The sequence below is a fragment of the Ziziphus jujuba genome, chromosome 5 (assembly GCF_031755915.1).
Source record: "Ziziphus jujuba cultivar Dongzao chromosome 5, ASM3175591v1".
Classification (NCBI taxonomy): Eukaryota; Viridiplantae; Streptophyta; class Magnoliopsida; order Rosales; family Rhamnaceae; genus Ziziphus; species Ziziphus jujuba.
Window position 1 is genome coordinate 2,364,195 of NC_083383.1, and position 27,593 is coordinate 2,391,787.

Genomic DNA, 27,593 nt, shown 5'->3' on the forward strand with positions numbered 1-27,593 from the left:
CAGTTTTTAATAATCAATTTTAACATAACAGACAAATACATGTGTATAAAAAAATTGTTTTCCATTCATAATTTTTACATCTCAGAAAGCAATATATGCAAAACGATTCCGTACAGTTTATCAAAATAATCGTCGGTCCGTAAATACATGAATATTTTACTCAAGAGAATTTGATTACATCCACATTACCGGACGGCATGGAAACTATAGGGAAAGGTAGGGGTACTCAGAATGAAGAATCCACAAAAGTAATGGGTTTTAAACCCATTCAATATTTACATCGGGAAAAAAAAAAATGACTGCACATTTTTCAAATGTTATTACAATAATGAATGCCTCTCCACCTATTTTTTTCACCTTAATGATTTCGTTTTTTTTTCTTTTTCTTTTTTTTCTCTACTTGTCTATGTCAATCACTCCCTACTCTCAAAATAACGCTAACAGAAAATATTTTGACCCAAAAAAAAAAAAGACTTGTTAATGTGGGGGATATATTTTCTAACCAAATATTGTCATGACTGCCAGAACAGCTCACAATCATTGCTGTACAAGGAACGGTCTTGAATCTCCAGATTTGCAACATGCCAATTAATAAGTTGGGCTTGAAAAACTTTACAAAGAACCAATCCTGTCGGAAAAATCCACCATTCACTTTCATCCCTGCACCCACGACCATGGAACATACACAAATTATTAACGAGATGAATGTTGGGTCAATGCTATTAAGAATGAAGCATCTCAATGCAAAAAATCTCACATGCTAATATTCCAAGGCTGAAGACTTGGACGTTTTTTACTTGATGATTGAGTGTTATAGTGAACATATCCACAAAGAAAAGCAACCACCTGGTAAAAGTTCAGAACATCGTTCAGAAGTTTATGCAATAGAAGCACATGGAATAAGAAAGTTCTACTACTCTATGGACTGCTTGAGACAACAGCCGAAGAAGAAATAACAGAATCTTTCAACTAAAAAATGACACCAAAATTCTATCTTCTTTATAGATATCAACAACCAAGAGTAAAAGAAAGACCCTTCTAATGAAGAAGATAGTTTAAACAAGACTGTAATTACTCAGTATCATTAACCATTCATTTTTTTTATGGATAAAGAAGGGAACTTACAACATTAATTAAAGAGGTAATGTTCCACAAAGCATAGACACGTGCAAGGCCTGCCGAACGCCTAGGTCCATGACTGAATAGAGCATTGATTCCAGCAGGAAATGGGAGAAGAATGCCAAGGGGTAAAATAAACAAAACCAGAAAGACGTCCACCAGTGAAAATGAATACAACTGGAGCAAAGTAAGCAAAACTAAGCTAAAATCTCCTAAAAGTAGAACTGAGATGACTAAGCCAACAAGATCCTGCAGTTGGACAAGATATGTCATAAGAAAGAAAGATAGGAGAATCAAAAATAACTAATTATGTGTACTATGGATACCTGGTGTCCAACAGGCTTAGTGTTATGAAGAATAAAAGAGAGAAGATAAAATACATCCCTCTTCTCTTCAAGCATCTGTAAATTGTTAGCATCTAATATTCCACCATATGCTCTTCTTGGCCTCGTATAATTTTCCATGTTTGTGTGAGCTAGGCTCAATCCTATGTCTTCTCTCAAATTAGCAGAAGGATTTTCTTTGTAAGAGCTCTTTGCACTGTATACCAGAAATGAAAGGAAAGCAAGTTAAACTCGGCCATTATCCACATTGCTGTTTATATATCAGCAGAATGAACCAGAGTCAGTCGCTATAACTACACGTCTTTGGATTTTTCTGTTCTGTCATGTCTACGTCCTAATTTCCAGTAATCCTGTCACCCTATACCACTCGAGTTATTGTATTCAAGTGTTCATGCATTTAAATGTTAATTTTTATACTGTTATGTTAACCCAATTCATGCCTTTTAAACAAATTTATGACATCCATACACCAGATCAATCATAAAGCCCATTTACAGCACAGCTATTGACAGGTGTATAATGAAAATAGAGCCTAAATGAGCAAAACGGTAATACAATCCCTCAGATATCCTGCATGTTCAGAAAAAGACTTGCACTGTAGCAAGAGCTCCAAACACAGATTACAAGACAATACCTCAACTGTTGGTCAGTTCGTAGTGCCCCTTCAACGCTAGTGATGGATGTAGGACCACTATCTTCTTGAATGGCATACACCAAAAGTCCATAATGACAATAACCACAAGCGGTGGCCTGAAACCAAGCAAGGTCAACGCGTACATGATGATTCCTTAAAGCAGGATTGGCATAACTTTCAAGCCACCTGACAACAGACCTAAATGTCACTCTTAGGCGCCCACGGCAAACCAACCGCAATTGTGCATTCAGACCAGCAACTAGACGATACCATGTGGTAGGCGGAACTGACTGCATTAGAGAAGCATATAAATATACATATACATTAGTTTAGTCCCATATAAATATACATAAACACAACACCCATAGAGACAAAGTTGCTAAATATAACTTTAGATGTGTGTATACATACATATACATATAAATAACTGCGAAATATGATACTGAGTTGATAGCACCAATCAACAAACCTGACTCATGAGGCTTGTAACAATATTATCACTTTGAAGTGAAAAAGGAGCCATGTAACTTCCATCACCTCCAAAAGGTAATGACATTGGGAATCTTTGCTGTAAGCGAGGAGGAAGATCACTCCTCTTTTCATCTCCACCAAGGAAGAAATCAACATATGCTAGCATTAAATCAGAAGTTGCAGCAACCTATGTTAACATAGCAAAAGGTAACACAGGCTCAATGACTGCCAACTCATGCAATTAAACTTTGAAGAAAAACCACAATCAGATAAGCTGTGTTGAATAATAAGGAAAATCTCCAAGACAACAAAACATGCATGTCAAAACACAAAGGAAAATCTTCATGATACCATATAGTCAACATATAACATTGCAATACAAACCTTAATCCCTTCATAGAGAGCACGTGAACGGCAAGACCTTAAGCAAGCATGATCATATTCTGATCGAACAAACTCTCGCAAACGCTGCAGTTTCAGTCTCCTTCGCCACTGCTGCCATGACCATGCAAGTGGATAGGCAAAAACAGAGAGAATACTGTACATAGCTCCCTCCCACCATTGATAAGCAGCTATAGCATTAATCTCATCTACAAATGAATTGAAAGCACCCTCATATCTGCCAGATCCAATAAAGGGTGCATTCCAATAATCAGAAACTATGATTTAAAGCATAGAAAAAAGATATAACAATGAAAACTACTTTAATATTAATACACAACTCCACTAAAGCAATTAAGCAAAAGAGACTTCACATACACAATCTCTTTAATTTGTTCTGGAGGAGTGTGCGGGAGATGCCAAGGTTCACTGAAAGTATTTGGACCCATAAAGTACATTCTGTGCACATGACTCTGGGACTCCTCAGCTCTGTTTGTTTCCAAAACCTTCAACAACAACAACACAAAAAAAAAAAAAAAAGAAAGGAGAAGGGAGAAAAGAAAAAAAGAACCTTGTGAATTTCTAAAGCAAGGCAAGCAAGGAGAAAGAAAAAGAGATGAATGAAAAAACCCATTGGCGAAAATTTTTGTTCTTCTGCAATGAACAAGTATCAGTATAAAAAATTAATCCTCTACAAAAAAGTTTGGAGAAAAACCTCATTCAGAGACTCCAGGAATGGGAAGGAATGATCTATCTGAGAGCCATGTTGAGTTGGAGCTGGGCCAGGCAATTCATCAACCCCGACAAATTTCATTCGTGCAACACTAAGCACCAAAGCCAAAAGGATAAGAAGAGCAATAAGAAGGAGACCAAATAGCCAAGGTCCGCCAAATGTATAAATCAACTCCTCGATAGCAGTATAACATTGTGGCATGTGGTATCTGTCTGAAACGCATTTGTAAGGACAAGGAGTCTCAGCAACACCACCTGTTAAAGAGTACTAAGTTAATATTGCACATCAGTTTATCACAAGTTAGAAATACTTCCAGGCATGATTTTTTATTCGCTAAGAAACAACAAAAAAGTCATAAAACAAATGGACTCGAAGCAAGAAATGAATACTGCAAAACAAAAGAATAAAATTGTATAGCTGCAATAACCACAACCAGTTGAGATTTTTAAAGTACCTCGGACAGGTATATAAATGGCACGATTGGGAAGCTCATGAGCAGGGCAAGGGTGACAAAGTCCCTTATCAGATCCACTGACATTCTTATAAGTGCCGACTGGACATTCCTGAATATTACAAAAAAAGGGGCGAAATTTAGAAATTTAGCCAAAAAAGGGTTCAGCTAAATCAATGTCTTGTTGTTTAGTTGTATTAGAGAGAACATAAGAGAGAAATGTTCTCAACACTTAGAAGTACCTTTTCTTACATTATTTATCTCTCAAAAAGCTAGTGAATGACAATCTATGAGGGTTTATGAAAGTGAAAATTCATGAATCCCATCCATGAAAATGCATTTTTTTTGGGGGGGTTAAATTTATAATGAATATTACTAGCATTCAGCAATCAGCATCCGTGGTATTTTGGTTACAAGCCAAATAACTGTACAATATATTGCAGGACATGTCCAGAATATTTTACAGCAACATACATAATTAGAAGTTTTCCAAAACAAAATCAGCAATGTTACATCAGAAAAATTGGGAAAGTTTACATCACAGAAGACACAGAAAGTAAGACTTATAATGAAACAAATGAATGGTTTACGGCACAAATGTACATAATAATATTATAAAAATGACACCTACCTGGCAAAAAGTTCCATAGAGACCTTTTGGGCAAGCTTTCCCAGTCACAGTTCCATTTTCTCCAGGACCACTCTCATCTCTACCCAACCCTCCACTGTAATAGTAAAAATATCAACAGAAAATTCAACAGAAAAAGCAATAGAACTTAGGAAAATGCCTGATCGTCCACATAAACATAGCTTGCAAATTTCATATCAATCTACATGGCCCGTCCAAATTTGAATGTGCCTTGAATAATGTGTTTTTTTTTTTTTTTTTTTGGGGCCCCCCTGAAACAAGCTTTGAATAGCGTTCCTATAAACAAGCTTTGAATAGTGCACTACATAAGATCGAATGGCTTATAGGGTAACCCCAGTATTCAAGGTGACTCATAACTTCTTACGAGAAGGTAGAATAACCAAAGAAATTATTTATATATATATATATAATAAAAATAAAAACAAAAGGAGACTGAAAAATAAGGATCCGTTTGGTATAACTGATAAAAGTAGAGCTTTAGTCTGTAGAGTTTTGTATAATAAATCTTTTAAAAAAAAAACTTTTATTAAAAAGCTAACAAATGTTTGGTTGTAAATAAAAAAACTGCATTAAATGCTCATTAAACTGTATTAAATGCTTATTAAATCTTCATATAAGAAGAGAAGTTTTTTTAGAGAAGCTCAAAATTTGGTCTTCTCTAAAACAGCTTAAAAAAAGCTCATTTTTTGATAAATAAGTACTTATTGACTTTCACGCCACACCTTTACTTTCTTATAAAAAAGCTTTTTGACTTTCCGGTAGAGCTTTTGACTTTCCAGCAGAGCTTTTAAATCCAAACAAAGCCCTGCCAAATAGAGCCTAAATAAAGCCAGCTATATTACTAACAATCTAGATCTCTAAATAGATATCCTAAGGCATCAGATACAACATAAAAATAAAAGTGACATGCAAAGCAAGAAAACATATAATTTATTAAATGCACAAATACTTTAATAGCATCTAAAACTTAGATAACTATGTAGCATTTCAATAAATTATACAACATACAGACCCTGCATGGATGCTTCCTTTCACACTTGCAATGGGCTGGTACACATCTCCAGCAGGAATGGCTGACCAATGAAAATGAATTCTTCCACCACCGCCCCCACCACCACCATTTGGACTACCATGCCCCCCAAGACTTGAAAGAACAGCAGAATCACCAAGCTCTAGGGTTTGCAAAAACAGCAGTATGGTTCCACCAGATCCACCCCCAAGACCTCCACTTGAACCATTAAGAACAGCATATTTACCTTTTCTGGCAGCCATTTCAAAACTTTCTCCATCTGCCCTCACTGACCCTTCAATTGACAAAGTTGACAAGGGATGCTCCATTGAACCCATTGCTGCCCGGGTGAGCACAACATGTCAAAATAGACAAACAAAAATGAAAATTTGCAACTATCAACTCAAGTTAGATAGTAGATTCATAAACAACAGAAAATAAATAAATAAATAAAGATCACATATAAACAGTAAACTAAATCATAAGATAAGTAAAATATTTAACAGTAATCAAATAATTTATCTTTCTTAGTCTAATGAACAAAACTGAAAAGGGATATGCAACTATTCCACTAAATCTACAATGTGGCTACACTCAAATGTCTTCACGAATTAAAAGCAACTAACACAAAGCATATGAAGTACCTCATCCTTTGACATATAACACAAGCTTACCTATGATACCACCACCAGCAGTAGAATCCCCTGAAGTGTCGTTTCCAGTTCCGCTACCAAGTTCACAAGGCAAGTCTGCATTGCCATATGATATACCACCCTCAACACAACTACCATTAAAACATCCATCCCCACCTTTACCACCATGCCCAGCACCACTGCTAATATTGCTTAGAATATTTCCTCTGCCAACACCACCTGTGCAGCCTGTTCAAAGAGTAAAACATAATTCCACTTTAAAATTCAAAATCATATGAAGTTTTCTTTATGTTGTTTACTTCAAGAAAGCAAATAAAACATAGAACATTCATCAAAAACTGAAAATGTGTGTTTGAGTTGGTGGGCACATCCATGCGTACGTGTTTGTGGAAATGTTAAGAGAGAATCACAAGAAGCCAACTACTCTAATCAGAAACATAAATAAATCTTTTCTATGTTGCTGCAAACAACATATACCCATTCCAGATGCACTTATTGTTCCAGATGACTGGACATCAATAGTCCTTGCCCTGTGAAAATGAACAACAGACCCTTTTACAAGACCTTCAACAGTAATATCCTCAACTCGGCAGATCTGAAAGCAACCAATGAAACAGTAAGGCAAATTGGCATAAGCAATTTCAAAATCTATTATTGCAGGACCCTAATCACCTGAAGAGTAAAGGAAAGGGATGAGTTCACGTTGCAATCTTCAGGTGGATGAAGCAGTTCAATAGGACAATCTTGGCTCTCACAATATAGCTTTGGCGTCCTAGAAATATAAAAATAGATAAACTTAGCTTATCTAAAATAAAGCAAAGAAACTTCAACCATGCGGTAATACAACTAGGTCAAACTTACACATAATCTGATGTTGCATTCTCCAAGGGACCACGCAACACAGATCCAGGTCCAAGCTTCATCAAAAGAAAACTCATTCAATAATCTTGTACTAAAAATATCTATAAATATATTTATGTATGTATGTACAAGAAATTGACTTAACATATAATTTACAATCCATCATACTATCCAGCTTATGTGCATAATCGGCACATTATCAATCTCAAACAATTATGCAATAACTGCTACTGACAAATGAAACGTGATGGTAAATAATTCAAAATAACTCAAGCCAAAGGAAGAAACAAAAAAAAAAAAAAAAAAAAAAAAAAAAAAAAACCCCAAATATTGTGAAAATCTTGAGTAGCCAAGTAGCACAGCTATCAAGGGCCCTAACTTACCATTATCAGCTATAAAGTAAATAAATAAGCAATTGGACACACAAGTATTCACTACAATAATACAAAGTCGCCAAAATAGTCACTCACATGAATACTGTAAAATAATGATAGAACCAATCGTTGTGCTTCAATCAAATCCCCTGGTCCTGATAAATTCAATAAACCTTGTCCATGAACTCCCAGATTTGCATTAGAGTGTATCACAGATGATTCCTGACACATGGAAATCATATATAAATTCATCCTCAACCACATACTTCAAAAACCACCAAGACATGGTAGGTAAAATAAGTACCCTAAGAACAACTAAATTACTAGCTTCAAGTAAGGAAGTTGCAACAGTTACATCTCCACCCCCATCTATAAGCATTTTGGAATTCCACATCAAGAACATCTTTACAGACATACGCAAGGCACCATACACCTGAAAGGTGGAAAATCAGCTGTCAAACAGAATATTACATAATACATACAAAGTTAAGAAGTCAGAAGCATCAAAATTAAATTCCTCCGGTCGAGGCAAACTATACTGAGAAGACAAAACAGAGGATATTGAATTTTAGACAAGATCTTGAAGTGAAAAAGCTGCCAAAGGAATGCACAAAACTGTCACCTTCATTACAGAGTCACTCATTAACAGTTCCTCTGCCAATAACTCAAATTCTGACGAAGCATAATGTTGTAGACCAAAGCTTAACACTCCCCCGCATAAGAGACTGATCTGTCCTTGTACCTACAGAATGCACAAAGAAGAAATAATAAAATATAATTCCTCATATGCAACAGGATTGCATGTAAAAAAGAATACATAAATTAGGCATTTAGAAATTTTGGAAATATATCTAAATCTACTAGAAGAGAAGCAAAAATTACTTTGAAAGGTCCACATCCCGAAACAGTTCACAAAAAATATATAAGAAATTTGCATCTATGGACAAAGAGCATCAGCAGCATGGATTACAAATTCAAATTTCTGAATTTTACAAACCTGGACACGACTCCAAAGCAATGGAACAGTTGCCCTAGCCTTGTTTCTAACATAAACATTGGTCCAAAGAGGCTGATTAGGAAATTCCAAAAGAAGAGTATCTGTATCTGTTGATTTGTTATGATTGCTAATAATAAGACTTCGAGGAACAGCATCATATAAAGTCCCGGCACCACCTGCGTTGTCTGGACACGCATAACTACTTCCTCCTGCAAATGTGACAATTTATATCATCCTCAAACTAATTGGCAACTGAACTAATGGAAACAAAGTGAGTGCGACAAACTTCTCCTCAAAATATATGTATAAACTTAATATCATGGGATTCTCCTCTCTTTTAAATACAACACAAAAACCAGCAAACGAAAATGGTACCCCTTTAAACAACCATAAGATTAAGATGTAGTTCAACATTGTGTGAATTCAAAAATTTATTATTATAGCCGTTGCTTACTCTCTGGCATATAGTATTACCATATCTTCTAAAGACAGAGACACCACTAACAGTAATAAACAAAACACCTCAACATTATGTCTATAAAAAAAAAAAAAAAAAAAAAAAAGGCCCATGATATCTTGGAATAAATTTGCAAACAAAGTAGTCCCTCTGGTGTTCTTAGAATAAATTATAAGAAATAACAAATAGCTAGGAGTTGATGGGGTTTAAAAAAGTCTCACCATGCACGGATAATGTTGGCTCATCGTGCCTGCTAAAAACGTCAACAGACACTCTTCCACCACCACCACCAGCATATCCATCACCTCCACAAGCACTTATCCTGCCACCACCAGTCCTGCACTTCACCATAAAACATCTCTATTGAAAAAACTTAAATACAAACTGCATAATATTAATAGGATAAGGTTCAAAATAATACAACAAAGGCCACACTTATTTTATGCTCAAAAAAATGCAACAGTTGGATATTCTAGTTCTAATTCAAGAGGTTTATGAACTTGTAGATCATGACCTTCTCCTACCAAAGAATCAAAGTTCCAAGTTTTACGTTAAATTGCATATAAACAATAACATTTACAAATGGAACTCCAAATCTCAACCAAAATGCACATGTGTAAGTTTGGTGTCTTGTCATTTACCTTATCATAACTTCACAGATTGTTTTTTTCTAAAACAGTAAGAAAAGATTAGAATAGATAAAAGTTTTTTTCTAAAACAATAAGAAAAGAATAGAATAGATAAAAGACAACACTTAGCCATTGGACAACGAACAGGAAGAAAATAAAGGACATCTTGAAGTTGACAAAATAGACCCCAAGCCCTGGAGTCTTACAATCTAGATATGGTAATTATAATAATCAAAGAATAAAGGGAACTCACTTTTCCCTGGTAAAAGGTGTCTCCCGCTCCTCTTCATTATGCATTCTAATTCCCCAACAACATAGTTTACAACAACAAATACGCTTCATATTTTGCCATTCATTTTCCTCGTCAAGATAGTTCCAGATCGCAAAATTACACAAAATGTGATTTCCACTATTGTTTCTCAAGTGAATCCTAACTTACTGGAAAACATGGATAAAACTAAAATTCAAAGAGTTAAAAATTTAAACATAATCCTCCAACACTTCCTCTTTTTTTTTTTTTCCTTTTTTTTTTTTTTAAATTGCATGGAACAAATGTTGAGAGAGTGAAAAAATTTAAACTTGATATGTTCAAAATACAAACAATACCATAGGAAAACCTGGTCCAGTCTAACTTCATCATTTTGCATGAGAGTAAAAAAGTTGTCACAGAGCCAGCATGAAGTAGCAAATCACATGCATTAAAGAATTAATATTTGTAAAGCAGAAAAGATTATCAATAAGTAAAACACCAATTTGCTGACAATACAAATTCCATGAAATGCCGAATACCAAAAAGAAACAAGAAGAACTTGTAATGTAACCACCGTTTCATTGATGGTATAACCGGGAGAGGATGGGAGCTCCAAAATTTACATTTAAACTAATTTCCTAAACCATCTTATTCAATCCAATTACATTCTACCATAGTTTTAGCCTTTGCAAATTTCCTCACGATCTACTACAATCATTTGCACAAACTGAAGACCTGCAACAAAATTAAGTTATATCTACGACTCTAATTCTTTTTCACAAGTTTACTCCACTGAAAAAAAAAAGTGTAATTATACACTTAAAAAAAATCGATTAATTTACTATCTTTCTTTTTCTAGCTTTTACAAATCAACCGATGCAAATGAAATGTCTCGATCCACAGTAAAACATACATAGAAAAAAACTGGGACATAAAATTATGAATGAGAGCGATTAAGTGATTACATTTTAAAAGCCTTGATGTAGATGCTGCCACCTGAGCCACCTCCCCCTTTGGTTCCTCCATTACCCCCGTCAGCCAAAAGAGTCCCATCCACCACAAGAAACTGGGCAACTTGCAGCTTCACCCTCCCGCCACCATATCCACCATAATCCACCTCCTTGCTGGTCGACCCACCCCGACTTCCGTAACTGCACGGCCTCTGCAGCGACGCCCATGAATACGCGTCGCCTCCCCAGACGTCCTCAGGAAGCTTCGTCTTATCCACCAAACAACACGCGCCACGCCCTCCGTGTCCCCCACCTGCTCCGTCTATCCCTTGTGGGGTCCCACTCGTCTGCGGCGGTGGATCCCCGGCCAACGCCGTGGTGTTCACCGTAGAACCGTTGAGAAAGCTCGCATTATAAGCCACAAGCTCAAAGCCTCCGGCTAAAATCGACGAACTGTTACCTAAACTAAAATTACCAGAAATGTTAACTGTAATAAAACAGCCAGGAATTGCACAGTGAAACCTCACGTCGGGCAGGATATAAAAATTGCCCTTCCCTTCTATGTACACGTCGCCAGTGAGGTTCAAATCGGCGACTATCTGACACGTAGTGTCCAAGGAGCCGATTCCATCCAGGTCATCGGTGCACGAAACGGACGGCGGGTGTGGCGGCGGTGGCGGCGGAGCCGGCGGCGAATAATCCTGATGGAAGACATTCAAATCGGAATCTATAATGGAAAAGTCATCAGGTTGGTTCGTGACTGTGAGAACAAAGTTAGGAATCGTGCACAGAACAACGAAGACGTAGAGAATGGCAAAAGAGATAACAGGGAAGTAGTGAAACTGAGCCATTTACTGGTGAAGGAAGTCATTAGATTGTAGGACTACGATTTGATTCCGAAACGAATTGGATTCGGAACCCTAGGACACCAAACCCAGATGCCACCATGGGAAAGAAAGCTCCTTATAAATATAGTATATTTTGTTCTATGTATAGGCCTTCTGTGGAAAATGAACGCCTGAAAACCCTAGAAATTGCTCCACGCAGAGGGAAGAGAACTGGGCGAGGTACGAAGCAAGCTTTATCAACCTCTGGGGAATGAAGAAAGGTTTCCGTGGTGGAGGCAATAATCAGAGAAGGTCAGGTTCATGTGAGCTCGGGTTCAAACTGCCACCACGATAATGGGTTAGGGTTTCCAAACCACTGGGATTAGAGGCATGTCGGTTAAGGTAAGATAGGGAAGGAACGGAGCTTGATCGTCCATTTATGATGAGCCCACGCTGCTACATAAAGGCGTTTAAACCACTCTCCCAAAAAAAGAACATGACAACGACCAAACGACATCGTCTCATGGCGCGGAGACTGCGCGGCATCAATTCTGTAAATAATCTGTGTGTCGTTTTGATGACGATAGTGGCTTGTCGTTTGTCAAATTCGCCCCCGTATCGGAATCAAAATTGAGAGAGTGCTCATTACTCGCGGATGTCGGTACCGAGTCGAGTCACGTTTGTCAGGCGGTACCCTCGTCAAAAAAGTGAAACGGTTAGTGTTACCCAAGGGGGAGCTAAGTTGCGTCACCTTTCCAATCAGGTTCGTCCAGCAAAAAACGTAGCTCTGAAGTTTGACTTTACTTTCTCGTAGGAACTCCCAGAGTTCCCAAGTCTCCCTTTGGTTCGTGACCGGTTTAAGGTGGAAAAAGTCATTTTCCTCAACAGAATTGATGACGGTTATTGAGAAAATAAAAGTTGGGTACACGTGTACAAATTGAATTAAACGCCAAGGCCAGTGCAATCTTACTCACCTTAAGAAGAAACCTCTTTTCTTCCATGGTTGTGAAGTTGGGGTTTGGTTTGGTCCGACTGAGAATTCAAGCTCTTTATTTTATATTTATCACTTGAAAACGATACTACGAGAATTCATGTTTCTAGTGGTGCATTTAACCGTTACATGACAAATATATAAGCTTCATATTTATGGGCGTTTTCTTCTTGATTACAAAGTTTAAGAATATTTTATTAATAATTATGTAAAATTCACGCGAACGAATGATTAAAATAAAAAAAATATTTAAATTAGATTAATTGCACATATGCTATGATGTATTTTTGTCACATTTTCTTGTATTGGTTATATAGGATGCACAAACTTCAGTTTAACTATCAAAAAGTATTACATAAAGAAACTAACGCACTTCTTTATGCTCACACACTTTCTTAATCAGTTGTTTTAATATATATATGTGTGTGTGTGTGTGTGTGTGTGTGTGTTTGGTAAAAATATGTGTGTGTGTGTGTGTTAGGTAATAGAAGGCATACAGTAGCATTAGAAATTGTTCAAAAGTTTGAAACTTTGAATAGCTGAAATTGATAAATAAATTGTTATTTTTTTACCGTTTAAAAAAGGAACAGTATTAAAATAAATGTGACTTGGTGGTACATTAATAAGTCAGTGCAATTAATTAATGAATAACGCTGCGTTTAATAGACCAGCTTTCGGCATTTGGGACCGCAATCAGTAATGAGAGATTCTGTTAGGTGGCAACTTCATAACCGCGAATAGGATACGTGGTGATACTGTTTTCTCATCACAAATTCACCGACTAGGATACGTGATGATACTGTTTTCTCATCACAATTCACAACTTTGAAAGGACTACAGATCTCTATCGCCTCTGTATAAATGCTAAGAAAACATTGAGCCAACCAAACCATATCAATGCAAGGATGAAGACTAAAAAAATAATATAAAATTCAAGTAAGTCTTTTTTTAGTAATCAAGTAATGTCATGAAAATGAAGGATAAGTACCCTTCTAATATAAAATAAAATATTTTTAGCATTTCAAACCAATAGAAATCACGTTGTCATTTTTGTTAGTACATAAAAAAATAAAACATGTCATTTATTAACATATCAACAATACAAAATATTTTTGTTAGCACATAAAAAATAAAACATGTCATTCATTAACATATAAATTATATAAAATGTATGCATGCCTAAGTATAAATATACAATATCATCTATTAGCAAAAATAAATATATGTACAATATAAATGTCATGAACTCCACGTCTATGTACATCCATTTGACAAAATGATGCCAATTTGTAAAAAGACAATATAAATGTCATGAACACCACGTCTATGTACATCCATTTGACAAAATGATGCCAATTTGTAAAAAGAAAAAACCGAAGTATCATATAACATTATCAAATTTCAACAGTTAATAAAGAGGTGCAACTTCAATTGGGAATTCTAAAGGCAATCCTGCATTCTTTTTTTATCCATAATTTCTCCGGCACATCCCAAACTAACCAAATGAAAAAATGAACTCACCTTCTGCGCACTTAACCGCGTAAACAACAAAATTAAATCTTCTCAAACTCATCTGAGCTCTATGATTCTAAATACTGGCTTAAGTTTCTTCCGATTTCTTCATCACTTAGCTTTTTCAGAGCCTTGTTTTCCATTATTCTTATCCGCTCCTCGTTCACTCGCAAAAGCCTCCTAATCTCCTCAAGTGACTTGGGTTGGCAGTTCTTAAACCCATAGTGTAAGACTGGTACTCATTATGAATGCCTTTCCTCATGTCTTGCCTTGTGACAGTTTCTGCAGGACTCATTATTGATGTATTTGGATTAAATTTCTACACCATGAATCATATAATTCAAAGTTAGATTTGTCACCTGGAAGACCTGAAAATGCAAGCATTTAATGTCACAAGCTTCAAATTAAACTTGTCCGACTTGATTTCTCTCACTCTCCCCTTTATCATCTTTTAGGGGGCATAACTAATTTATCCTTCTACTTCATTTGAGCTTCTTAAGTATCCATTCCCTTCCCAAGAAGCCTCATGTAAGTGAGAATATATATAAAATGTTTTTAAACAGGTGAGTCAAAGAGAAAGCCAAAGCCATACAATGTAATTACCTGAAAAGAGGCCCCCTGTCTAATGACCAACTGAACCCACAACTCTCAGGCATTGGCTTGCCGATCTGATTTTAGCCAAGGAAAGACCTATAAGCTTTGCAATTTCATCATCATCTGGGTATTTACTCAAGTTGGTGTTGATGGATTTTCAGGCTTTCTGTATCTGATTTAATGCCTTGCTGAATGTAGACTAAAATAAAAAGAAAAACAAAACACTCATCTACCACCAGCCAGCTCAAACCGACAGGACATTGTATAAAAAGAAAATAGTTTATCAAATAGGAGCGGAATATACGGAAATTTGGATTCCTCTAGCATGCCGTGCCATAAATTTTGACATTGATTTTCTTATCCAGTACTGGAAATAGGTTGAGAATTTGTAACCGCTAGTATGTCAAACCTTTCAGCACCTTGCAGAACACTCACACTTCCAGCCTACAATATGGAACTCAAGTTAGTCGTTGCTAGAAAGAGTATGATGTAGATACATATAGTTGCTCAGGGGTTATGTGTATATGCACACACATATGATAAGGCAAATGTCTTCCTTCTCCTTCCATTTATTTTGATGATTCAATGCATAAATGATACATGTGTCTTTCGATTCTTTCTTCTTTTTGGAAAATTTATTGCAACCACTAATCACAGCATAAAAATAAAGCAGCACCAAAATATCCCGAAAAACATGTTCTTGTATGGAGCTCATCCAACATAGGTCTGATAAAAATACTATATGTATATTAAGTTCATAATTGCTACAAGAAATTTCACTTCTACTGTGAAAGGCATCATCCCATTGTAGTTGATGTTAACAACAGGCAACACAGTAAATATATGAGGAACACTAATAAGTAAAACTATTTTTTATCCTCTTTTTTGGTAAAATCAGCACAAACGTAATTCGTCTAATCCTAAATATTATATGATGCAGAATTTCTTGGAAGTTAAGCAGTTCTTTACAATATGGTACTTTGTAATTGGACCCTATAATATTGTATAGCACAAATAACTGAATCACACTGCAAGTCAGCGCTTCTCTTTTCTTTTTGGCCGTGTAACTTGAAGTAACTTAAATTCATTGTTATTTATAGACTAATTACATCCAGCATATGCATTTCAATAAACAGGAGATAATTAAATTCATTGTTATTTCTAAACTAATTATATTCAGAATATGCACCTAAATAAACAGGATTTTGATGAAACAGTTCATCCTAGAACCTAAAACTTCTGATATGGTGAAAGTGAAAGATAATATGATATAACTCAAACAACCTGAAGCAAATCTTTTAAGCTTATTCCTACACCCCTGTAGTTTCTTGCAAAGTATAGAACTAAGGACCTAGTACTCCTTATAAGCTCATCCAAGCAACACCAACCAAAATGCAAATGCTGCTGCAGCAATTTTTCTTCAATTTTTGCTGCTTCTGCCCAGCAGCTCAAGGTGACTACTCGTCCAATGTCCTTTTCCAAACTTTTTCTGATTCTCCAACTTCACAACCATCTACAGAAAAAAAAAAATGACTAAAGTGGGTAAGACATTCGTTCTTGAAGAATGGATTTTTCTTCTAAATCTATATTCTATCACCTGAAAGAAAAATCCATGTTTTAGTAAATAAATACAACCTTCACCCTTACTGACATTTCTTCCTCGTTTTTAGCAATTGTCAGTCTTCTACTTCTAGAGTTTGATGATCTTTTTACAGATGAAATAGTAGGAACTTGCGAAATTGTTTTTGAAGGGAATGACTGAGAATAACCTTTCATTGAAATTTCCAAAGTTCTCGCTCTTCATTTTCTTACTTTTCCTAGATCAAATAATATTCTTGCCTCCATGGTCATCCATTTTGCTCTGATGTTCCTTAATAGATTTAGTAGGTACATCAGATAAGTCCACAAAATTTGATGTTACAAGCGTGCTTAATAAAAAGGTATTCAATAATTTAAGAAATCCAAGCCTTCCTCAAACAAAATCTCTCCTTCCAACCTAACACATCCGAAATTGAAAAAGTCTCCTCTAAAACACTAAGGTTTTGCAATAACAAACTAAAATGTGATGCCCTATAATATTTTAAGCCAGTCTTAAAGAGTTTTGTTTTTTCTAGCAGGCACTTGGGAATCAAGAATCATATCATATAAATCATTCTGTGAAGTCTTCCCAGGGTTTACTTAAAAAGGTATAAAACTTACTGTTAAATTTCATATGGGATAATAAATAAATATATTAGTTATGCTTAAAACAACATACAACTAGTTGGGCAAACAATATAATATATGAGCAAGCCTTCATCTCTTCCATTTCTGATCAAACATCCTCTGAGACTTTCGGAGATGGAGATGATCACTTTTCTCAGAAATACAAGACAAGAAAGACAGCCTTGCTAAGCTGATTGGAGCTTCCCTGCCTTTAAATGTATCATTTAATATTGAACACTCAGTACAAGTTCATACAAAATTCTAAATTTCCAATACTTATAATGACCATTAATTTGACAGTAAACCTATCACACCACACACGGAAACGTTAAAAGTTTAAAAGAAAGAGCAAATAGAAACAAAACAAAAAGAATATACCATCCACTTCTCCATTCAATACGTTCGAACAATCAGAGAAAAATTCTTTGTTAACTTGATCGTCATGTAAATAATTTCTCCACCCAAGCCTGAATTAATACATTGTCGTGCTCAAATATTAATTTAATCTGATGGGTTAACCGTAACCGCAAAGTAAAGCAATCAAATGGTTAATTACTTTCAAATTTTCATGAATCTAAATGGCGATATCATGTGAGGTTGCTTCAAAACCATCCACAAGTTGTACTATATAAGATAGAATTCTGTTTACAAAACGAGGGGAAAAAAAAAAAATAAACAAACAAACAAACAAACAGACAAATAAACTACTTATTCAATGAGTTTACTTCATACAAAGAGCATAAACAAATAAAATTAAATAAACTGGAATCAGCAATTGAAGATGAACTCACCTAGAGATGAAGATAAACGCTTAGAGGGAAAATTAGTGTGGGAATGAGAGTTAATAGGAAAAGCCCGCTTGAGATTTAGCCAAAAAGCTAATCCCATTGTCTTTTTTGGAACCACGGCAGCAGAGAAACAGAGTGCATTTAAATCCCCTTTCACGTTTTAAAACTCGAGGGAGTATTTTTTTTTTTTTTTACCAAATATTAATTTTGTTAGGATATTTTATTGTTGTCAGCTGTCCACCGTTCATCATCTCATTAGACAATGGGTCACCTATTTTTCACCATTTAATGAACACTTGGCTTGTTAACCCGTCAAAATAAACGGCTCAAACGGACCCGTTCGAGATTATTTTATTTAAGGAACAACGGTCCAATTCTAATTTTTTTTTTTTGTTTTTTTCCTAGGGCTGTAGGGTGCTAACAATTGAGCTCCCATACGAATTCTAATGGAGTGATCTAAGTTTTAAATCTTCTGATATAAAAGATTAATTTTAATGGTTAAACATTTTTATTTATATTCATGAAAATTAAATTCAAATCATAAAATCTAAAAATTTTTGAATAGATTGTAATTTAGATAAATTATTAAAAAAATATTTTCAAATCTTTTGTACAGATAAATGCTCAAAAATAATTATTTTTTTATAAATTCAAAAATATTATTAATTTAAAATATTGAAACTAAATAAAATTCCTATCATATAGAGGTTAATGTATTATAATGCCTAAATTGAAAAAATAAAAAAATAAAAAAAAGCTAAAAGTACGGATCTTAATTAAAAAAATGAAAATGGAAACATAAATTGAAATCAAAATGAAAATTAAGACATTCAATTGAAAAAATTGAAACTTAGGACACTTAATTAAAATTGAAGGCAAATTGGAGGACCAAAAAAAAAAAAATAGTTAACCCTTTTATTTTATCATCCTTTATGTATATTTTTATTTTTTTTATCTAAATTACAAATATATATATTTTAGCATTTGGTATTTTTAATCTTGAAAAAAAGAATGGTATTTTTTCTGTTTTTTTAACATTCGTCATGTAATTATTTGTCTATTGTGTGTTTGTCTAATTGAATTATATGCATGTCTTGCTGAATAAATGTTGAACAGTTATAACATGAATTATAAATATAAAAATATATTTTATATAACATGTAAAATCAAAACATCAAATATCTTATATGCATATGCTAAAATACCAAGTCATGAGATTGTAATAAATGTTTTATTTTGTATTTTATATTTGCAGAAATTTTTTTTTTTTTAATTACAATCACATTAATGGCTATAGAGCAATTCACATTCAATAGACTATTTATGAGATCGCGTATTCTCAGTTGGATAAATCGTATCCTCATGATGAATTTAAAAATTATAGTTAATTTATATAATATGAGAATGATAGATCATTTTATCTATTTTTTTTTTCAAAAGAAAAATAACTCAACAATACCAAATAAATTCATTAAAAAATAAATAAATAAATGTCACAAAAAAAAAATGAGTTCGACAACAAACCAAAATCAAAATCATAAATGACGCCAAATAAATCTAAAAAACAATCTTAATCTTATATTTAAACATTTTGAAAGAGTTAATTATAAAATAAATTATGATTATTAATCTTATATTTAAACATTCTCTTCAACCTCCTTACGCAGTGGAGCCCACCATACTTAAGAACTCTCAGCAACGACAAGTCGTATTTATTAAGATTTGAGTATTTGAAAATATAACAATCGGTGCCACTCTCATTCTATGTTTCTTTATCAGCGTCAAAAGCAAGCTGATGCTAAATTTGGGCATTAACAAGAAGACAGTTTCAGCTCAAAGCGCACCGAGTAAAACCAGGTGCAGAGAATATATAAATATATATATATATATATATATATGAAAAAACCGCAGAACGCACAAAATGGCATTGCCTTTATCATAGTATGAATTTGGATTCTTCGTGTCGACTTACTGAGTTGTACTGATAACCAACCCTTTATGCATCAGCATCACTTCCTTTGATACTCCTATCATTCTAGAAGAATACAGCAGCACAACAACGTCGTGTTGGGTATCCACCTTCGATAAGTCGTTTTCATCGGATTGAATTAATTCCAAAAAAAGCAAAGGAGGCCAATCGACGGTAACCATTTTAGATGATAATTTTGGGGTCGAGGCTTTGGTTTTGGGGATAAAATGGTGCAATTAATTTTCATAATAATTTTTTTAATAGCCAAAATATTTTAATTTACGGATCTAAATATACATAATAAATTTCATAAATCATAAATTACTAACCTCCAAATACAGTCATTGATAAATTAAATCTTTAACCCTGTAAAACAGAAAACAATGTAAAGTAGTGTCTATGGACATACTATTCTCAAACCACTCTCAAATCTCTAAAAATCCTAATCTCAAAATACCGTATGTCATTTGTTTGCTTGCCCTAAACCTTTTTATAGTCTCTGTAAGTCATACTTACCCATTAATTTTAACACACACAAAATACTAATAATTTAATAATATAATAATACTAAAAAAATATGGGTAAGTCAATAGGCTTATAAAGAGAGTTGGTCCTCCAGTCCAATGGACTAACTGGAGTTTTATAGAGAGTGTGTGACCAAGGGCCGTACTACAAAATAATAAAATAAACCAGTCCCATTAATGGCATAAATAGGCCCTGTAAGTGAATAATTGATTATGCTAAGTTCATAATTATTAATTTATTTAACATTCTCCCATTTGGACTGCATAATCACCATCATATACATAATCCAAACTCACTTACTACAGAATCCCCACGAACCATAATAGCATTTCATCTAAATATATAGCATACTGACAGGGAACAACAATATACTAGACTAGGCAGTAGAAATTCTCTCAGTAAATCTCCCAAAACATGATACAATTTCAATTGAGCACTTTGCATGCCATAAACTCAGTCTAGGTAATAGAGATTTAACTAATCACGTGCAATCCCCCAACACACAATACAATTTCATCCCAGCACAATGTGTATCGACAGGATACATCAATATATCCAAACTAGGTAGTAGGGACTCACAATAGTATTTGTGGATCAACATACATATATACATAGACTAGTAGTCTAAACAGGCCTATAAATATACGGAGCAATAATATGTGTAATAAATCATCTCATAAATATATATAATGATTCACATATATCAATGCATCAAAATAATAAATAATACTTAACTTGAATATTGCTGAAGAAAATATAACAAACTTTCACTGACCCACAGCAGTCTTAATTGCTTAACAATCCCATACGGGACACGTGCTCCTTAAATATGCCTACTGGTAAGGCCTTGGTCAGTGGATCTGCCACCATGCTATAAATAGGCGTGTGAACAACAATAGTGAAGCTTTCTTCAACTTTCTCCTTAACCACAAAATATTTAACATCAATGTACCTTGCACCAGGGGTATATTTTAATTATTGGAGAAAGACACTGCCGTAGTATTATCACAACACATCATAATGGGCCTCTCAATGGAGTCAACCACTACCAAATCACGAATAAAATTTCGAAGCCAAACTGCATGACGAGTAGCCTCATAACACGCGACATACTCTGTCTCCATAGTCGAGAATGCTGTCACTGTTTGCTTGGCACTCCGCCAAGACACAGCACCTCCTACCATGATAAATATATACCCAGTGGTAGATTTCTTATCATCCACACAGCCTTTATAATCTGCATCACTATAACCAACAACATCTAAGGAGTTGGTACGTCGATATGTCAACATATGATCTTTAGTACTTTGAAGATACCTAAAGACCTTATTAACTGCTTGGTAATGAATAAGACCAGGATTGCTCATAAATCTACCAAGCACACTCACAACAAAAGCTATATCAGGCCGTGTACATACTTGAGCATACATCAAATTACCCACTGCTGAAGAATAGCGAACATTTCTCATCGCCATCCTCTCTTTATCATTCTTGAGACACTGATCCTTAGAAAATCTTTCACCCTTCGTGGCCGGTACACTTTTAGGAGAACAATTATGCATATCAAATTTCTTAAGAATTCTATTAATATAGGCTCTCTGAGACAATTGCAACACATAATTAGTCTTATATCGAACAATCTTGATACCCAAAACAAAAGAAGCTTCACCAAGATCTTTCATGTCAAAATGGTTGCACAACATCTACTTTGTCTCAGCCAATAGGTCAGTATCATTAGTAGCTAAAAGTATATCATCAACATACAATACCAGAAATATAATATTGCTCCCACTGACTTTCATATATATGCATCTATCAACAATATTCTCTTTAAAGCCATTTTTTAGACAACCTCATCAAACTTGAGATACCATTGCCTCGAATCCTGCTTAAGATCATAAATAGACTTCTTAAGCTTACAAACCAAATTACCATTTTCTGTTTGCTGGAAGCCAACTGGTTGAATCATATACACATCCTCAAATAAATCACCATTCAGAAAAGCGATTCTGACATCTATCTGGTGCAATTCCAGGTCAGAATGCGCCACAATTACCATAATGATTCTAAAAGAATCATTTGTGGATATAGGAAAGATGGTCTCTGTATAATCAATTCCTTCCTTCTAGCTAAACTCTTTGGCTACAAGTCTAGCCTTATACCTCTTCACTTGACTATTAGAGTTTCTTTTAGTCTTAAAGACCCATTTGCAACTTATAGGCTTGCTACCCAATGGTAACTCAACCAAATCCCAAACACCATTTGATGCCAAGATTTCATTTCATCTTCCATTGCATTCAATCAAAAATTTGAGTGCTAACTGCTTATGGCTTCCTCATAATTAACTGGATCTGAATCATCACTTATATCAAGTAATCTGGCAACCCCATACTCGAAAATGGTGCAAATTAGGTTTTCTTTCTGACCACAACTTAAAAGGAGTTTAAGGAATGGATTTACTTGAAACTTGATTCAAAATATAAGCCGTCATCCTTAAAGCCTCTCTCTACAAGTAATCTGGCAAGCTAGAACTTGCCAACATGGATTGCACAATATCCAACAAAGTGCGATTTCTTCTCCCAGTTATGCCATTCTACTGAGGTGTACCAGGCATTGTAGATTGCATGTCAATGCCACACTCACGTAAATAAATTGCGAATGACCCTGGATTCCGTCCAGTCTTATCATATCTGTTATAAAATTCACCACCTCTATCAGACCTCACAGCTTTTATTTTCTTATTCTTTTGAAGCTTCATTTTTACCTTAAACTCCTTAAAAGCAACTAAAGAATCCGACTTCTCATGGATAAGTTCAACATGTCCATAACAAGAAAAATCATCAATGAAAGTAATAAAATACCTATAACCACCCAAAGCAGTTGGTATAAAAGGTCCACAAATATCAGTATAAATTAATTCCAAAACATCTCCACACCTTGCTATTTTATCCTTTCTAACCTTAGAAGTTAATTTCCCTTTCACACATTCAACACAAGTCGACAAGTCCGAAAAATTAAGGTTGGGAAGTATTTCATCCTTCACTAATCTTTTAATTCTGTGCTTAGAAATATGTCCCAAACATTTATGCCATAACATTGAGGAATTATCATTAACTCTTTGACGTTTAGAAGTAATAATAGGGGCAACAACAGAATTAACATAAGAATTGAGACCATTATTAAATAAATCAAGTTTATATAAATTGCCACATAAAGTTCCCAAACCAACAACTTTGCCAACCTTATATACTTCAACTTTGTTATGTCCAAACAAGAAACTAAACCCTTGACTATTCAAAAGTGAGATAGATAATAAGTTCCTTCTAATTGAGGGTACATAGGAAACTTCTTGTAATTCTAAAACATATCCAGTGGCAAACTTCAACTTGATTATTCCCATGATATCCACCTTTACTCTTAAGCTATCTCCCATATAAACATGCTGCTCAAGATTGGTTGGCCCCCTTTGCCTTATCATCCTCTACAATGAATTAGTAACATAAATTATTGCTCCAGTATCTAACCACCAAGAATTCATAGGCACATCAATAATATTGGTCTCAATCATTAAAATATTATCTTTCTTCTCTTCCTTTTCTTTTAAATTCCAACACTTTATTTTCTTATGTCCAACTTTATTGCAATAGCCACATCTTCCATTGAAATACTCTTTCCTTTCTCTTATCTGATAAGCATCATCATACTTAGTATTATTTAAAAGGTCCAAATAATAATGCTTCTCATTCATATCAAACTTGATAAATTTCTTTCCTATCTCCTTAATAAGTTCTTTTGCAGTATCAACCTTAGGAATACTAGCATATATAGTTTCATTCATGTAATTTTCCATCATCATCATGCTGCACTCATTAGGATGTCTCCAATCCTCATAAAGTTTCTTATCTACTACACTACTCTCATCAGTTGGTATCTGTGGTGGATCTATTCTTATCTACTACACTACTCTCATTAGTTGGTATCTCCGGTGGATCTATCTCCAAAGCCAAATCCAATTTTATAAAGGTCAAATTCATAACCAAAGTCTTTTCCCACTTCTGATAATTTGTCCCATCCAATTTCATCATGGCAAGCATAGGCAGAACATTCGGGGCGCTACTAACTGTGAAAATAGTAAACACAACAAATTATTTAATATATAAAACAATAACTATTTTCTAGCCCCTCAAAACAAAATATAAAATCAATATCGCTAGGATTTTTGTAGCACTAAAAATATCCTTTCGCGGACCAGGGACAGTCAACCAAATGACCACAATCAAATGCGTTGAACTGAATCACCGACAGGGTAACTCAGAACCTGCGATTCATAGCATTCAATCAACTTCCACTGACATTTCAGGCGTCATACAAAGCAACTAAAACTACCGACAGGATAGCCTAGTTACCCGTATAGATCCTGATTAATAAGTGGGAGAAAAGTAAAATATTGGCAATTTCATGAAATAGGCAAATATAAAACGTCCCATCCACTATGCCAACATATATTACATTGGTATATATAATGCAGATAAAATAAGTCTCATGACAGGTTAGTACCTAAAATTCCACACTACTATACCAACTAGGCACAAAGCCTTTTTAGAAAAAGCTAACACAATCCAATTCTCCAAACATAGATATTTAATTTTAATTCAAGAAATTTGGAATGAAACAATAAATAAATAAATAAATAAACAATAAATAAATAACAAATTTTTTTAATAATATTGAACAATAGATAAATAAATAAGCATACAAACAAATAAATAAAATAATATATATATATATATATATAAATATATATATTTTTTTTTGAAATTTCGACTGCTGATGTCAGCAAGAGGATGCTGACGTCAGCTTTCTCCTTCCCTCAGCCGGGTTGCATGTTGACCCGTTTTCTAGTTAACGGGTTGCCCAACCCACTTGACAAACCTGCCTATCAAATGCAATTCCGGTCACCGTTTTCTACAATATAGGTGCCATTCTTCTCCTTTCGGTGTGGGCATCAATTTTAAGGGATCAATTTGGCTAAAGGAGAGCTTAAAACAAACACCCAAACTCAAGATTATATTCGGCCAAAACTCAAAAATCAACACGCATGAAATTCCATAAAATTCCAGGCACTTTTCGGGCAATATGTGCCTTTTGATTCATCTTTTCTTGGAAAAGTTTTTCCCCAAATCAATTTGATCTAAAGACCAAAAAAATTTAAACACCAATGAGAGAATGACATACGGCCAAGGGTTTCCAGATTTTTTTTTTTTAAAGGAAAAATTAGGTGTTTCAATACAAATTTGGGATTCCAAAATATTCCATTCAATACAGAAAACATAATCCCGTAATATTCAGATCAAGTCAAAAAACAAAAATGGGGCATATACTAAGTTTCTTTGTCAATAAGATAACAGCTTCACAAAACCATGTGCGCAAGAAAGGAAAATAAAATAAAGAAAAATATATTTGATCATACAGAAAATCAATATGCATACCGTAATATTCGAAACATAGTCAACGTCAATACGCATACTATAATATTCGAAATATAGTCAAGAGACAAATCACAACGAAATTTATTATGCATATTAACCATACACTCTGATACCAATTGTTAGAATTTATGGATCTAAATATACATAATAAATTCCATAAATCATAAATTACTAACATTCAAACGCAACCATTGATAAATTAAATCTTTAATCATGTAAAACAGAAAACAACGTAAAGTAGTGCCTATGGACACACTACTCTCAAACTACTCACAGATCTCTGAAAACCCTAATCTCAAAATATCGTATGGCATCTATTTGCTTGTCCTATACTTTTTTATAGTCTCTACAAGTCACACTTACCTATTAATTTTAACACACACAAACTACTAATAATTTAATAATATAATAATATTAGAAAAAATATGGATAAATCAATGAGCTTATAAAGAGAGTTGGTCCTCCAATCCAGTTGGCCAACTGGAGTCTTATAGAGAGTTTGTGACCAAAGGCCGTACCACAAAATAATAAAATAAGTCAGTCTTATTAATGGCATAAATAGATCCTGTAAATGGGTAATTGATTATGATAAGTCTACAATTATTAATTTTATTTAACACAAAATTAGAGAAAATTATGAAAAAAAAAATTCATATTTGCATTCTCACGTGGGGTCTCACATAACCCTATTAACTGTTTCTGTTAATTTTAATTGAATTCAACCAGTTTGGAATGATTTTTAAAATATGAGATATTAAAATGTCAAAATTAATTTAGAAACCTGAATACTAAATTATGTAATTTTATAGGATATTAAAATATAATTTTTTATATATAGTAAAATGCATAATTCTCAAAATCCTTTACTAAAGCTCGGAGTGTGGTAAATATTAAAGGTCCTGTTTTAATCTCAGATGCAACACCTAATTAATATGTTTGTGGTTCCCTAATTTTTATCACTATAACATATATATTGACTACTGTAAATAAATAAAAAATATATTATGTGACATCATTATTGATTACTATAGTAATCTCTTCATATGTCTGAGTGCATGAAAACATAGACAATGGCACGATATATAGTCTTTTCTTTAAATTATATGCCAAAAATGTTATACTAACAGTATAATATAACATGTTTAATCACATAGATTATTCAAACAGCAACATATAAATGGAATTATAAAATAAAACACAAATATCAAATCGTATTTTAGAAACAAAAACAAAATTAGAACCACTAACTTTCAAAAGGATAAAATAACATAATAACGGTATAAACACATTACCTTATGATCTTCTTTCTCATGTTTCCCAAAACTCAACTGTGAATCATATTCACTTATTGGTATTACTAGGACCAGCTCAATCCAATATAGACATTACTATTTTATTTTTGAATTTAATATTTCCATAAATTATTAAATATTTGTAATACTTATGATTTTAAAGATTATATTGTTTGGAAAATTAGAAAAAAAGTATAAAGTTTATATGCATTTGTTATAATTAGTTGATGCTTACTTATTTTAATTGCATGCACCATGATAATAAAGACTTACACCCTAATATGCTTAGGGCAATGCTTTGTGTGATATGTGGAATCCCAAATTTCATAAGTGCAAATGTAAAGAATATATTAATTGAGTTAATCTAATTTAATAGTACCTTTTTTTTTTTTCAGATATTGAAATTAAGAAGATTTGAATTTGAAATTATAGTATGAAA

The 27,593-nt window shown here is 33.9% G+C and overlaps 2 protein-coding genes across 4 annotated transcripts; both read right to left on the reverse strand.

The window, feature by feature from the left end:
- Nucleotides 1-96: 96 nt before the first annotated feature.
- LOC107420918 (uncharacterized) lies at nucleotides 97-12,238 on the reverse strand. 3 transcript variants are annotated; one of them, XM_016029985.4, is made up of 22 exons: nucleotides 10,978-12,236; nucleotides 9,355-9,470; nucleotides 8,677-8,885; nucleotides 8,302-8,421; nucleotides 7,984-8,112; nucleotides 7,776-7,901; nucleotides 7,306-7,361; nucleotides 7,117-7,216; nucleotides 6,922-7,039; nucleotides 6,466-6,672; nucleotides 5,795-6,131; nucleotides 4,765-4,858; nucleotides 4,137-4,245; nucleotides 3,665-3,936; nucleotides 3,328-3,455; nucleotides 2,953-3,187; nucleotides 2,567-2,755; nucleotides 2,098-2,387; nucleotides 1,446-1,659; nucleotides 1,126-1,368; nucleotides 758-846; nucleotides 97-660 (listed from the first exon to the last, which is right to left on the reverse strand). In XM_016029985.4, exons 1-22 carry the CDS (start codon nucleotides 11,811-11,813, stop codon nucleotides 513-515), a joined length of 4,365 nt encoding a protein of 1,454 aa, XP_015885471.3. In that variant the 5' UTR covers nucleotides 11,814-12,236; the 3' UTR covers nucleotides 97-512. The 3 variants fall into 3 exon arrangements, with proteins under 3 accessions (XP_015885471.3, XP_015885472.3, XP_048331354.2); XM_016029986.4 differs by lacking the exon at nucleotides 10,978-12,236 and adding an exon at nucleotides 10,016-10,250; XM_048475397.2 differs by lacking the exons at nucleotides 97-660; nucleotides 758-846; nucleotides 1,126-1,368 and having other exon boundaries at nucleotides 1,583-1,659; nucleotides 2,098-2,213; nucleotides 2,296-2,387; nucleotides 10,978-12,238.
- A 1,722-nt stretch (nucleotides 12,239-13,960) lies between these two features.
- Nucleotides 13,961-16,662, reverse strand: LOC107420874 (RNA polymerase sigma factor sigC). Its single transcript, XM_048475199.1, is given in 7 exon segments — nucleotides 13,961-14,533; nucleotides 14,536-14,611; nucleotides 14,885-15,085; nucleotides 15,191-15,291; nucleotides 15,294-15,330; nucleotides 16,171-16,389; nucleotides 16,522-16,662. Coding segments are annotated over 7 exon segments (948 nt in total). The 3' UTR covers nucleotides 13,961-14,360.
- Between the last annotated feature and the right edge of the window lie 10,931 nt (nucleotides 16,663-27,593).